Raw genomic sequence first — 13521 nt, 5'->3', positions numbered from 1 at the left:
AGTACAATATAGTAATTTATTACCAGTATTGTACTATGCTAACAATATAATATTGTATGTAAATTTAATTTGTAAGCCACTCTGAGTCCCCTTCGGGGTGAGAAGGGCGGCATATAAATGTAGCAAATAAATAAATAAATAAATAAATAAATAAATAAATAAATAAGGTAAATCAGATTTGAAACACAAATGTGTTGGATGATTGAGTTGCCCTTGACTAGTTGTGCTCCTTTGCCACATTTTCAATGAATTTGTCATTCTGTTGAACGATCTCTCAGCTGAAGAATCATAAGCTGGTCCTGTACAAAACAGTTTAATGGCAAGGCAAATAATGGCAAATCGACCTTGCAGTTTTTTGTCATAAATTTCATTCAGAAGTCCAATCGTGCTTCTCTCAGAGCAGAAAACTGTCTTGTGAAAACTTCTAAGGTAAAAGGTTTTGTGCAGTAAGTCTTCTGACAGATTTTTCTCATATGTTTTGCCACAGATGTTGACCATTGGCATAAACGAGAGTATGAATAGTGATAAATCACAAATATGAAACAAAACGATGAGAAGATAATGTACTTTGCCAAATAAAGTAGTTCATTTTAGCTGGATGGACAAAACATAAGTTGATATTTTATAAAGTTGCCTTCCCTATCCCAGAGAGGAAATATTTTTTCCTCCAAGTGCAAATGATACCTCTTGGTCTTGTTCTGCTCACATTGGGTTTCAGCTTTAATTTGCACTAGGTCTTTAGTCTCCTGCCCATTCTAGTTGGTGCAACTGGAGGTTTTGGACCTCATCCTGAAGGTAGTGTCTCTGATGGGATTCATACCATCATCAGATTGAAGACATGAATGAAGTTTGGGAGGAAATGTGAAATAGGATTTTAAGGGTGCCTTTTGCACCTTTTTTTAGTGCACAATTCTGGAGGGAATGCTGGTGTGGGTATGATACTAACTGGCCATGAAAGCTCTTGACTGAGGAACATTAGCAGGTATTTGTAGTAAGACTGCTGGAAAAAGCATCCTGCTTGAGGATTTTCCATGTCCATGCAGGTATCTCTAGTAGAGTGCAATATTGCTAATGCTATATTTGAACTTTTCATCCAGAGCTTGATAGATTGGTGGTCTTCAGGGACATAAGAAAAATTATTGTTTTTTTCTTGTGTGCCTTCAAGTCATTTCTGATTTTTAGCAACCCTAAAGTTTTCTTGGCATAATTTTGGCAGAGGGTCACCCAGTGGGTTCCATGGCTGAATGGGGATTTGAACTTTGGTGCATAGAACATAGTAGGTCATCTGGTTTGTGTAGAGAAAGTCCTTTGTCTGGTGTGTGTTTGGGGGGTGGGGGAGTCAGCTTGAACATCCCTTATACGGAACCCAAAATATTGCAAAATCACCCACAGGATGGCTAGGATTGTGACTCCTTTGTTTTCTAATGGTTCAGTGTAGACAAATTTTATTTAGTGCACAAGATTATCAAAATATTATATGAAATTGCTTTCAGACCATGTGTATAAAGTGTATATGAAACATAGATTAATGTTGTATTTAAACTTGGATCGTATTTCCAAGATATCGGATTAAATACATATCTGGAAGTAAAGGTATTCCAAAACTCAAAAATATCTGAAACCAAAAACATTTATATCCCAAGCATTTTGCATAAGATTCACTCAACTTGTACTAAAATGGGTTTGTCTGACTTAATACGGCTGTTAGTAATTGTGGGAATTGAAGTCCAAAACCCCTGGAGGGCCCAAGTTTGCCTATGCATGACTTAGTAGAATGTGGTTTCCTTTCCCATTACACAGGCTACATTCCTGACGTGACCTAACCACATCTCTCATTTTTATTCTTTTGCCTCAGCATTTTGTAGGTGCCAAAGACCTGGTTGGCCACTGTGTGGGGCGAGACAAGCGGGTGCAGGAGCCCCAGCGGAGGGCTGAGATGGACTGGCTGTGACGGCCTGCCGCAGGTGGAGGAGCAGGGAGTTATGATGAAGAGTTCCTGCCGAGCTGGACTCCACCGGGAACTGCTGAATTCCACGTCCTCCACATTCCACCCAGTCAAACGGTATAGTAGACCAAGGCTCTCTGCCCATCCAAATCATTCTAAATCATGCAAACATAGAGTTGGAAGAGATCTCAAGGGCCATTCAGTCCAACCCCATTCTGCCATGCAGGAAACCACAATTAAAGCACTCCTGATAGCTTCCCATACAGTTTCTGATTCAAAACCTCCAGACAAGTAGATTCCATCATATTCTCAGGCAGCATATTCCACTGTCAAATAACTCTTAATGCCAGGAAGCCTGTTATGTCACAATTCCTGACATTTTCCTATAATTTGAATCTGTTGTACCATGTCCTAGTCTCCAGAGCAGCAGTAAACAAGCTTGTCCCTCCTTAATGTGACAAGTATTTAAACATGGCTCTCGGTGTCCACACTGAACCTTGTGTTCTCCAAGCTAAACATACCCAGCTCCTTAAGACTCTCCTCCTAGGGCTTGGTTCCAAAGCTTTGATCATTTTGGTGGCCCTTCTCTGGACACTGCCTACCTTTCCCATATCCTTCTTGAATTGCTTTACCCAAAACTGGACTGTTTTCAAACCATTTATCCCCCCCTCCCCGCCATCCTATATCTGTGCATTTTGGTTTTGTCACCAAAGTGTAGTACTGTACGTTTCTCCCAGTTGAATTCCATTTTGTTCATTTTGACCCAGCTCGTCAATTTGTTCAGGTCATTTTGGATTCTGATCCTGACCACCACCACCCAAATTTGGTGTCATCTGCAGGATGATTATCATGCCTTCTATTCATCATTGAATATTCTATTCATCATTGATAAAGATATTGAATAGCCCTGGACCTGATGAGGAAGAGGATCAATTGGACAGAAGCACCCTTTGGGTTTGGCCAGTTAACCAATTCCCAGTTTCCCTAACAGAAATATTATCTAGCCCAAATTTTACTAGCTTCTTTGTGGGAATGTTGTGGGGGACATCCAATCTTAGGTACCATGGTTCTTTAACAGACATGTGATTTCTGTGTCTTCTCCCTTTCCTTAGAATATCTGGCATGCACTTAAAGCCATATCTCAAGTTGCAGAAGAAGGAGCGATCTCTTGACTTAAGCCTGGACTCCCCACGAAACCCACCCATGAGCCAGCAAAGGGGGGCCAGTGAGGAGGAACCCGCCAGCGCCTCGCCGAGCCTTTTCCCCAGCCCTTCTCTCCGAAAGCCCCTGCGCGGCATCTCCCCCAACATCCTCTGTGTCAGGACCGGCAGCCAAAGCCATGCGGAGGGGCCCAGCGTCAAGGAGAGGAGAGCCGCCCAGCCTGCCACCATTCACCAGGGTGACGATGGGGAAGCACCTCTTGATATCTGGGCGGTTGTGAAACCGGGGAACACCAAGGAAAAAATTGCCTTCTTTGCCGCCCAGCAGTGCAGTGACCACCGGGTGTCCTCCATGAAGAACAAAAGCAGCTGGGACATCGACAGGAGGGCGACGAAGCGGAGGAAAAAATCCCTCGATATCAAAAGGGCCAAGGTCCACCTGGAAAAGATGAGGGAAGCCAGTGGGAGGTGCCACCAGCCTGAGCCATTTGCCTGCAGCATTGAGCACTGCTCCGTACATAATGTGAATGAAGCTGGGGAGGGGGGCTTCCCGACCCGGCCCCTGTCGGTCGTTGAGATGGTCGCTTTCCTAGAACAGAGAGCCAGCCTTTTACTGGGCGGTTGCGCCAAAAATTGCCCCAGTGCCTCTGCCGTAATCAGATTCCCAGGGCAGCTGAAAGCCACTGCCTCCTCTGCCCCCGTATCCTTCTCTGCCGTTGGAGCTGATGAGTCGCCGTCTGAAAAGGCACCCTGCCAAGGAAATGGTGGAGGTGGCAGCAGCGGTGACAGTGGGCCACAAGCCGAGCCGGTGCGTGTTTTGGAAATGGTCGCAAAGCTTGAATCGGAATGCCTGAGGCGCCAGAGCGAGCGAGAGGCAGGGAGCCTGTCCCGGAACAACAGTTTCCGGCGGAATGTGGGGCGGGTGCTTTTGGTCAGCGGAGCAGCACCTGAAACTGGTGCCGAGAAAGTGTCTTCTGTTGGGCAGGAAGAGCACAACGATGAGGAGGTAGGGGAGCAATGGAAATCTCAGCACAGCTCTTCAGCAGAAGACAGCGGATGGGAAGGTCCATCCCCTGAGCAGCCATCTCCATCCGTTGGTGCCCCAGAAGTGAGGAAAGACCTTCATCTTGACCAAGGAAACTCAGATACTGCAATGATCTCCAGGCTTTCTCACCTTTCAGCATATCCAGCCATTGCTCAGGCGTGCCCACATTCCTCATGTAGCAAGAACACCGTTCTCAGCTGTACATCTCAAGAGCCAGTTGTGAATTCAAACATTCGTGTAACAGAGTCTGTGAGTATTTGCATATCAGTCACCAGGACGGAGAAAGGTCGTAGGAAGAGCCAGCCTTCTGACTCCAGTTTTGGTGAAGACGCCGTGCCGGGGAGATTGTTTTTGCTGCTTTCTGAGTGTGAAATCTCTCAAGAGCGGCCTTCAGAAGAACATCAAGCGGATGATGCTCAAGGTAAGGAGCTCTCTTCCGCTCATTGCGTTTCTGGCGAATTCCCCGAACTCCCTCCAGAGGAGAGCGCTCTGCAGACGCTCGGCTCTTCCGCTCTGAAGAGGCAGCGGTCGCACGACTTCTTAGAGACCCGCTTCAAGATCCAGCAGCTTCTGGAGCCCCAGCAGTACCTGGCCTTCCTGCCCCACCACATCATCGTCAAGATCTTTGCCTTGCTGCCCACCCGGAGCCTGGTGGCCCTCAAATGCACTTGCGTCTACTTCAAGTTCATCATCGAGTACTACAACATCCGGCCGGCGGATTCCCGCTGGGTCCGCGACCCCCGCTACAGGGAAGACCCCTGCAAGCAGTGCAAGAAGAAGTACTCTCGGGGGGACGTCTCTCTCTGCCGGTGGCACCCGAAGCCCTATTGCCAAGCGCTTCCCTACGGCCCCGGATACTGGATGTGCTGCCACCGGTCCCAGAAGAGCGTCCCCGGGTGCAAGTTGGGTCTCCACGACAATCACTGGGTCCCCGCCTGCCACAGCTTTAACCGCACGCTTCACAAGAAATCCAGGGAGTCTGAGGAGGACTGTTAGGGCATCCTTTCGAGAGCCACACGCTTTGGTGGTAGGAAGAGGAGGAGGAGGAGGACTCCACGCCTTGTGTGATGTTTACACTGTATATAGTTTGTGGGTGGTTGTTTCCTTTTTTTCCCTTTCCACAGGGCTACGAAACTGCACATATTTTTCGAATCACAAAAGCCTTTTGACCTTTTTAGAGGACATGTCGTGTGTTGAGGCCATCTCTGTACAGAAATAAAGCTCTCAAATCTCTTTTTTGTCCCCGAGAGTGTCGAACAAGCGTTAATTTGCTACAACGCAGCTATTTGAGAGTGTTGCGGCTACAGTCCCGTGTTTTAAAGTGTCTTGTTCTCAGTCTGTATATCCTGTATAAAGTATACATACATATATATAAATATATATATATAAAATATATATATTAAAAATTGTTTCTGGAAGGAAACTCTAAATAGATAAAAAAGAACAAATCTTCAAAAAAAAAAAAGATGGTTTAACTGGACAACCTAAAACTAGACTTAGAACAAATATTTGTTATATCTTAGGGTGGGAACTGATCAAAAGAGGAATATTCTGTAGGAAAAGAGTATTAAGAAGAGCTCTGGTCTACTGTGTCCACCTTACCTGGTTTTTGTTTGCTTTGTTTTTTTACTTAAATAAAATGTGCATTCTCAATCTGCCTTTCCTTAAATCATTCCCCCCCTCCTCTACTCTACCTCCTTTTTGTCAAGTATTGCAGATGCCCAGGATGTATGAAAGTGACCCATATTCTCCTTCTGCCTGATTTGGAGTGGGGTGCAGAGCATCAAGGTTTGAAGATGTTCCTGTCTTGGACTGCAAGGCCCAGAACTGCAGCCCACTTCGATTTTGGGAGTGGTAGTCTCGAAAAAGGAATCCATATTCTCCATCTCCCAGATTACTATAGTGAGCATTGTGTTTTGTAGGTGGGCTATAAAGATGATCAATAACACTATGTAACACGATTTTTGTTCCTGAGTGTGTATGTCTCACTTATCCAACATAAACGGGCCAGCAGAATGTTGGATAAGTGAATAAGCGAATATGTTGGATAATAAGGAGGGATTAAGGAAAAGCCTATTAAACATCAAATTAGGTTATGATTTTACCAATTAAGCACCAAAACATGTTATACATCAAATTTGACAGAAAAAGTAGTTCAATATGCAGTAATGCTATGTAGGAATTACTGTATTTATGAATATAGCACCAAAATATCATGATGTATTGAAAACATTGACTACAAAAATGCATTGGCTAATCCAGAACATTGGATAAGCAAGTGTTGGATAAGTGAGACTCTATATATATATATACATACATACATACACACACATACATACATACATACAATTTTTATATTCTGCCCTTCTCACCCCGAAGGGGACTCAGGGCGGATTACAATGAACATATATATGGCAAACATTCAATGCCATCACACAGACAACATACAGTATAGACACACACACGGGCAATTTTAACATTTCCAGCTTCATGAGGGTATGCTCGATTCTGGCCACAGGGGGAGCTGTTGCTTCATCATCCATGAGTGACACCGAGTGCTGTACTTCCTCATTCCTTTCCACGTACTGCTGGCATTTTATGGTGTTGTAAATTAGTTAAATTAGCCTCCTGCATAAAGCGTACCTAAATTTCCTAATTGACAGATACAACTGTCTTTCGGGCTGCTTAAGTAAACAGCAAGCCAGGCTATTTAATGGTCGGGGGCTTAACCTGACCCGGGCTTCGAACTCATGACCTCTCGGTCAGTAGAGATTTATTGCAGCTGGTTACTAGGCAGCTGTGCCAATGGTTTAAAGCCATTGTTCCCCGTCCTAGTCTCCAGAGCAGCAGAAAACAAGCTTGCTCCCTCCTCCCTAAGACTTCCTCTCACATCTTGATACATGGTCCTCACCATGTCTCCTCTCAGCTTTCTGTTTTACAGGCTACACATGCCCAGCTCTTTCAGCCGCTCTTCATAGGGCTTGTTCTCCAGACCCTTGATCATTTTATCCACCCTCCTCTGAACACATTCTAGCTTGTCAACATCTCCCTTCAATTGCAGTGCCCAGAATTGGACACGGTGTGATTCCAGGTGTGGTCTGACCAAGGCGGAATAGAGGAGTAGCATGACTTCCCTGGATCTAGACACTAGACTCCTATTGATGCAGGCCAGAATCCCATTGGCTTTTTTTGCTGCTGCATCACATTGTTGGCTCATGTTTAACTTGTCCACGAGGACTCCAAGGTCTTTTTCACACGTACTGCTTTCGAGCCAGGCATCGTCCCCCAGTCTGTATCTGGTAAGGAACAGGAGAGAATACACACAGGGTGCTCTCATAAAGCTTTTAAAAGGTCAAAACACAATGTTGCAGGTAATACATCTCAGACGAAAGAGTAGATAGACTAAGTCACCTAATTTTGATAAAAGAGTCCCTAATGTTGACTCTCATGTCTGTGAGCAAGGCATCTTGAGGCAGAAAGAAGCCTTCAAACAAAGGATAATAAAGGGTTGTTGTATGTCTTTCGGGCTGTCCGGCCATGTTCCAGAAGTATTCTCTCCTGACGTTTCGCCCACATCTATGGCAGGCATCCCCAGAGGTTGTGAGTCATGGATAAACTAGGCAAGGAAAGGAAAAATATATATATCTGTGGAGAGTCCAGGGTGTGACAAAGGATAATAAAGCTCACTAAACACCTTGAGATAGAGATTTGAGAAACAGGTGAAAAACAAGATCGCAGAGTTCCCTCTGCCCATGATTGTTCTCTATACAAGTGTTGATGCTTCTTCGCTTTCAACAACAATGTGCCTTCTTTTTAAATAGTAGAACCCCACGTTTTGGTGTTTGAAAGTGAAATAGCAATGCCGAGGAGCATCTGTTATTTCAATTTGGAAGAACAAAGTGCTTTTGAGAAAACGCTGAGGGCAGTGATTTGTTTGCAGGAACAAGGACTAGATTCCCAATTCTGTCTACCTTTGGTTACTTCTATTTCAGGATGGGCAAAGGTTTTTTTTTTAATTCTACCAAACATCTGACAACCTTCTGGATGTCCCCCAGGTGATCTGGATTTGCTCTTTGGCATGCTTAAGTTCCCTTACATAAGCAGGTAGGCATTTTTGGCTGGTCGTCAACAACTATATTCATTCAATGCTTACAAAAGCAATAGCAGTATTGCATATCGCTGCACCTGTGTTTTTGCAGTGTTGCAGTTTCCACGATGGTATAAATGACACAGTGCAAGAGAGGTGTCGAGTCAAGGATTTTGGCTACCGAATGCAGAATGCAGAACAAAATGTATGTGTATATATACACTTAAAAACTCCCACAAATTGTAATACAAATCAGGATTCTACAACTCTATATTAGAGTACTTCTCATAAAAAAAAATAGCTTTTCAAAATATCATCAACAATGGTACAGTTTCCATGTCATAATCTTAACACAGTATACTATTGAAGGACCACGCAACTCCAGGAACAATATGGACTTGGTTGTCTCTTTATGTCCTTCAATAGTATACTGTGTTAAGATTATGACATGGAAACTGTACCATTGTTGACGATATTTTGAAAGCTATTTTTTTGATGAGAAGTACTCTAATATAGAGTTGTAGAATCCTGATTTGTATTATAATTTGTGGGAGTTTTTAAGTGTATATATACACATACATTTTGTTCTGCATTATTATAGATATTGTGCATTATTCGCTACCGAATGCAGAATCTCAGCTTCCCCATCCCAGAAGGTCTTGAATAAAGGCAAAAGGACCAAGCGGATTGTTTGGATATGTAAGGATTGTAGCAACAAGAGAATATACGCTTGGTGGAACATATGCATCGAGCTGAATCAGACCAATGGCATCTGAGATTCTTATATACCAGATAGCAATCCTCATTGGGAGTCATAACTAACATCTCTGAACTTATCTAACTATCATGTAAAGCCATTCAAGTTTGGAGTTATCACTAGATTTGGAAGAGAGCGACTCCCTTCTGCCATGCAGGAATACACAATCCAAGCCCTCCCAACAGATGACCATCTATTTCAAAACCTCCAGAGGAGATCACCAGATCCCCAGGCGGCCACATATTCCAATGTTGAACAGCTCATCAAGAGGTTCTTCCTTCAAGACCCATCCTTATGGAAGAATGGGAAGCCTGTTGGAACAGGAAATTGAAATTCACATACTCATACAATTTGAAAGAGAATTGGATGAAAATGCTGTATAGATGGCATATTACACCTAAGAAAATTGGAATAATAAACAAAACAGCAAATACAAAATGCTGGAAATGCGGCGAAGAAGAGGGAACATACCATCATATTTGGTGGAATTGCAAAATGGCGAAGGATTTCTGGAATAAAGTTCATGAATGTACGCAGGAAATTTTGGATACCAAATTTCGGAAAACACCAGAAATTTATCAACTGACTATTTCCAAAATACCCCCTGGATCAAACGAAGAAAAGATACTAACATACCCTGTTTCCCCGAAAATAAGACATCCTCGGAAAATAAGACCTAATAGAGGTTTTGCTGAATTACTAAATATAAGACCTCCCCCAAAAGTAAGACCTAGCAAAGTTTTTGTTTGGAAGCATGCCCGGTGCCTGCCAAACAGAACATCAGAGCATGCAGGATTGGTAAATGTACATACCACTTGTACATGGAAATAATGGTAGTAACAGGAAATTCTTGATAGGATTCACAGTTTGTCTGGTTATGTTGGATTGTGATGACAACTACTGCATAGTATATAATATATGTTCATTTTTTTGTTCAACAATAAATGTGAATTCTTCTTCATGGAAAAATAAGACATCCCCTGAAAATAAGACCTAGCACATCTTTGGGAGCAAAAATTAATATAAGACACTGTCATATTTTCGGGGAAACACGGTACTTGACAACAGCTGCCAGAATTACATATGCCAGATACTGGAAACAAAATAAAATCCCTCCAACAGCTGAGTGGCTTGTTAAAATTTTAGAAATAAAAAATATGGACAGACTGACCTTTTTGATGGCTTAGCAACAAGGAAGACCAAGGAAAGAAACTGATTGTAGCCAAGTAGAGAATTACTTAAAAATTAAAAAAATAGAATAGAAGAAATGAAAAGAAGAATGAAAGAACATGTGACAAGAGAAACATCTACTCCCCTTAATATGGTCTAAAGAGAAAAGGATTAAAAAAAATCAAGAAAAGAATGAGGGTAAACACCAAAGAATAAGGACATATAAGACAAAAAATAAAAACAACATAATAACAACAACAACCATTGGGACTGACCTGGAAGCCAAAACCTCCTCTATTCCATCCTCCTGTTTCCCTCTCCCCCCCCCCTTTTTTTCCTTTTTTTTCTCCCTCTTTTTTTTCTCTGCCCCACCTTCTTGACCCCAATTCTCCTTTTTCTTTTATATGTATATATTGTAAAAACTTAAATAAAGAATATTTTACAAAAAAAATAAAGAGGTTCTTCCTTCAGGTGGAATAACTTTTCTTGCAATCTGAATCCACTGCTCCGCTGTGCGTTTGTCTCTGGAGCAGCAGAAAACAAGACTAACCCCCTCCTCAATGTAGCATCCTTTGAAAATCATGTGACAGTGAGTTCCACTGGTTAATCGTGCATCGGATGAAGAAGCTTATTGTTTTATGTGTCCTGAATGCCAGCATTTTGCGTCAGTGGCCGAACCCTACTGGGTTGTCGGAAAGAAAGAAAGGATTCTCTATACTTTCCCCTTCAGTGGGTTCACCGTTATCATCGCTTCCATTTGCTTTGTTTCCAAGCAAAACAGCCCCCAAAGTAATATACAGTATTGTTGTATGTCTTTCGGGCTGTGTGGCCATGTTCCAGAAGCATTCTCTCCTGACGTTTCCTGACAAAAATGCTGGACCATTCTAACAACTATCATGTCAGACTACACAGAGAAGCCATTGAAATCCACAAGCATGTGGACAACTTCAACAGAAAGGAAGAAACCATGAAAATGAACAAAATCTGGCTACCAGTATTAAAAAACTCAAAAATCAGAACAGTAAATAAAAAGCAATACTCTGAAAACAGAGGATTTCCAGACATGAATCAACCAAGGGCAGTTAACGACTCTAAACAAAGGATGCCCCAGAGGCAGGAAGAAGACAGCAGATAAGCTTTTCAATGCTAATTAAAGTGATTAACTACACAACATTCACACTGACCTCTCTCACTCTAGACTTTCCACAGATATATATTAACCTCTTTGCTTAGTTTTCTCCATACCTCACAACCTCTGAGGATGCCTGCCATAGATGTGGGCGAAACGTCAGGAGAGAATGCTGGAACATGGCCACACAGCCCGAAAGACATACAACAACCCTGTGATCCCGGCCATGAAAGCCTTCGACAACACATTAATATACAGTATGTTCTGTCTATGGGACCTGGTTCATTTTGTATACCCGGAACACGGATATCTATAACTAAGATACACGAGGTATTATGTTATTGTTATTTTTGAAACCTCAATTATGTTATTGCACGACAGGTCTACTGTTTATATACAAAATATACAGGTACGAATTATCTCTATCCTGAACAAATGTCCTTATTTATACAGATTTCAAATGTGAGACCTTCTTAGGTGTTGCAAACACCGAAACAAGGGATACGACCCAGGACACCTTGTTGTAACCTTGGCCACCGAATAGAACTCTTCTTATAAGTGACTTTTTAAATCATCAGACGTATTTCGTCAATATATTGGATTGTTGTGTTTATCTAGGTGAGATTGATGCCTCACATTTGAAATCTATATAAATAAGGACATTTGTTCAGGATAGAGATAAGTTGTACCTGTATATTTTGTATATAAACAAAAGACCTGTTGTGCGATAACATAATTGATGTTTCAAAAATAACAATACTTTGTGCATCATTTTGTTTACCTCTCAATTTCCCCAATTTGGAGGGCACCAGGCTGATTTTAAGATGCCCCAGTTTCTCTTTCCTCTCCCCAATTTTCCTCCTCTTCCTTAAGGCAGGATAAAAAGGCCGTATCGATAAATGCCCCAAAGTGTCAGAGTTACCACTACAGGTTGACTTTCCCTTATTGAAATGCTTGAGACCAGAAGTGTTTGAGATTTTTGATATTTTTTTTCAGATTGGAAATGGGATTGCAGTCTAAACACAAAATACATCTATGTCTCATTTTTTGTGTGTGTCAGGAGCAACTTGAGAAACTGCAAGTTGCTTCTGGTGTGAGAGAATTGGCTGTCTTCAAGGACGTTGCCCAGAGGACGCCTGGGTGTTTGATGTTTTACCATCCTGTGGGAGGCTTCTTTCATATGGGAAGCTAAAGCTGACAGAACGGATCTCATCCCGCTCCCTGGATTCGAACCACCAACCTTTTGGTCAGCAGTCCAGCTGGCACAAAGGTTTAACCCATTGTGCCCCTGGGTGCTCCATCCATATCGATATACACCAGTGGTTTTCATCCTTCCTAATGCTGTGACCCCTTAATACGGTTCCTCATGTTGTGGTGACCCCCAACCATAAAATTATTTTCGTTGCTACTTCATAGCCGTTAATTTTGCTACTGTTATGAATCGTAATGTAAATCTCTGATATGAAGGATGTATTTTCGTTCACTGGACCAAATTTGGCACAAATACCTTATATGCCCAAATTTTAGTACTGGCAGGGGTGGGGGGCATTTATTTTGTCTTTTGGGAGTTGTAGTTGCTGGGATTTATAGTTCACCTACAATCAAAAGCCCCTTGAAGCCCACCAATGATAGATTTGGGCCAAATTTCCCACACAACCCCCATGACCAACAGAAAATACTGGAGGAAATTGGGTGGAATTGTCAGCGATTTAGGGGAGACGTAGTTCACCTACCTCCGGAGAGCACTATGAACCCAAACAACTATGAATATGGAACAAATTTGGCACAAATACCCGATATGCTGAAATTTGAATGCTGGTGGGGTTAGGGGGATTGATTTTGTCATTTGGAAGTTGTAGTAAAGGTTTCCCCTAAAGTCCAGTCATGTCTGACTCTGGGGGTTGGTACTTATCTCCATTTCTAAGCCGAAGAGCCGGCGTTGTCCGTAGACACCTCCAAGGTCATGTGGCCGGCATGACTGCATAGAGCACCGTTATCTTTCCGCCGGAGCAGTACCTATTGATCTACTCACATTGACAGGTTTTCGAACTGCTAGGTTGGATGAAGCTGGAGCAACAGCGGGCGCTCACTCCGCTCCCGGGATTTGAACCTGGGACCTTTTGGTCTGCAAGTTCAGCAGCTCAGCGCTTTAACACACTGCACCACCGGGGCTCCTGATTTATAGTTCACTTAAAACCAAAGAGCATTCTGAACTCCACCGATGATTG

At 42.8% G+C, this 13521-nt stretch overlaps 1 protein-coding gene across 5 annotated transcripts in view; it reads left to right on the top strand.

Moving 5' to 3' along the window:
* Window positions 1-5803, top strand: part of fbxo34 (F-box protein 34) — an 84899-nt gene extending 79096 nt beyond the window's left edge. For all 5 annotated transcript variants that reach the window (XM_062968659.1, XM_008118347.3, XM_003225787.4 and 2 more), the window contains 2 exons: window positions 1856-2062; window positions 3058-5803. In XM_062968659.1, coding sequence (XP_062824729.1) covers window positions 1983-2062; window positions 3058-5146 — 2169 coding nt within the window. In that variant the 5' untranslated portion in view covers window positions 1856-1982 and the 3' untranslated portion in view covers window positions 5147-5803. The remainder of the gene's footprint in view (window positions 1-1855; window positions 2063-3057) is intronic.
* The last annotated feature ends 7718 nt before the right edge of the window (window positions 5804-13521 follow it).

This window comes from Anolis carolinensis, chromosome 1, assembly GCF_035594765.1.
Source record: "Anolis carolinensis isolate JA03-04 chromosome 1, rAnoCar3.1.pri, whole genome shotgun sequence".
NCBI classification, from domain to species: Eukaryota; Metazoa; Chordata; class Lepidosauria; order Squamata; family Dactyloidae; genus Anolis; species Anolis carolinensis.
The sequence above is the reverse complement of the archived record's forward strand: the minus strand, read 5'-3'. Positions and strand labels throughout refer to the sequence as shown.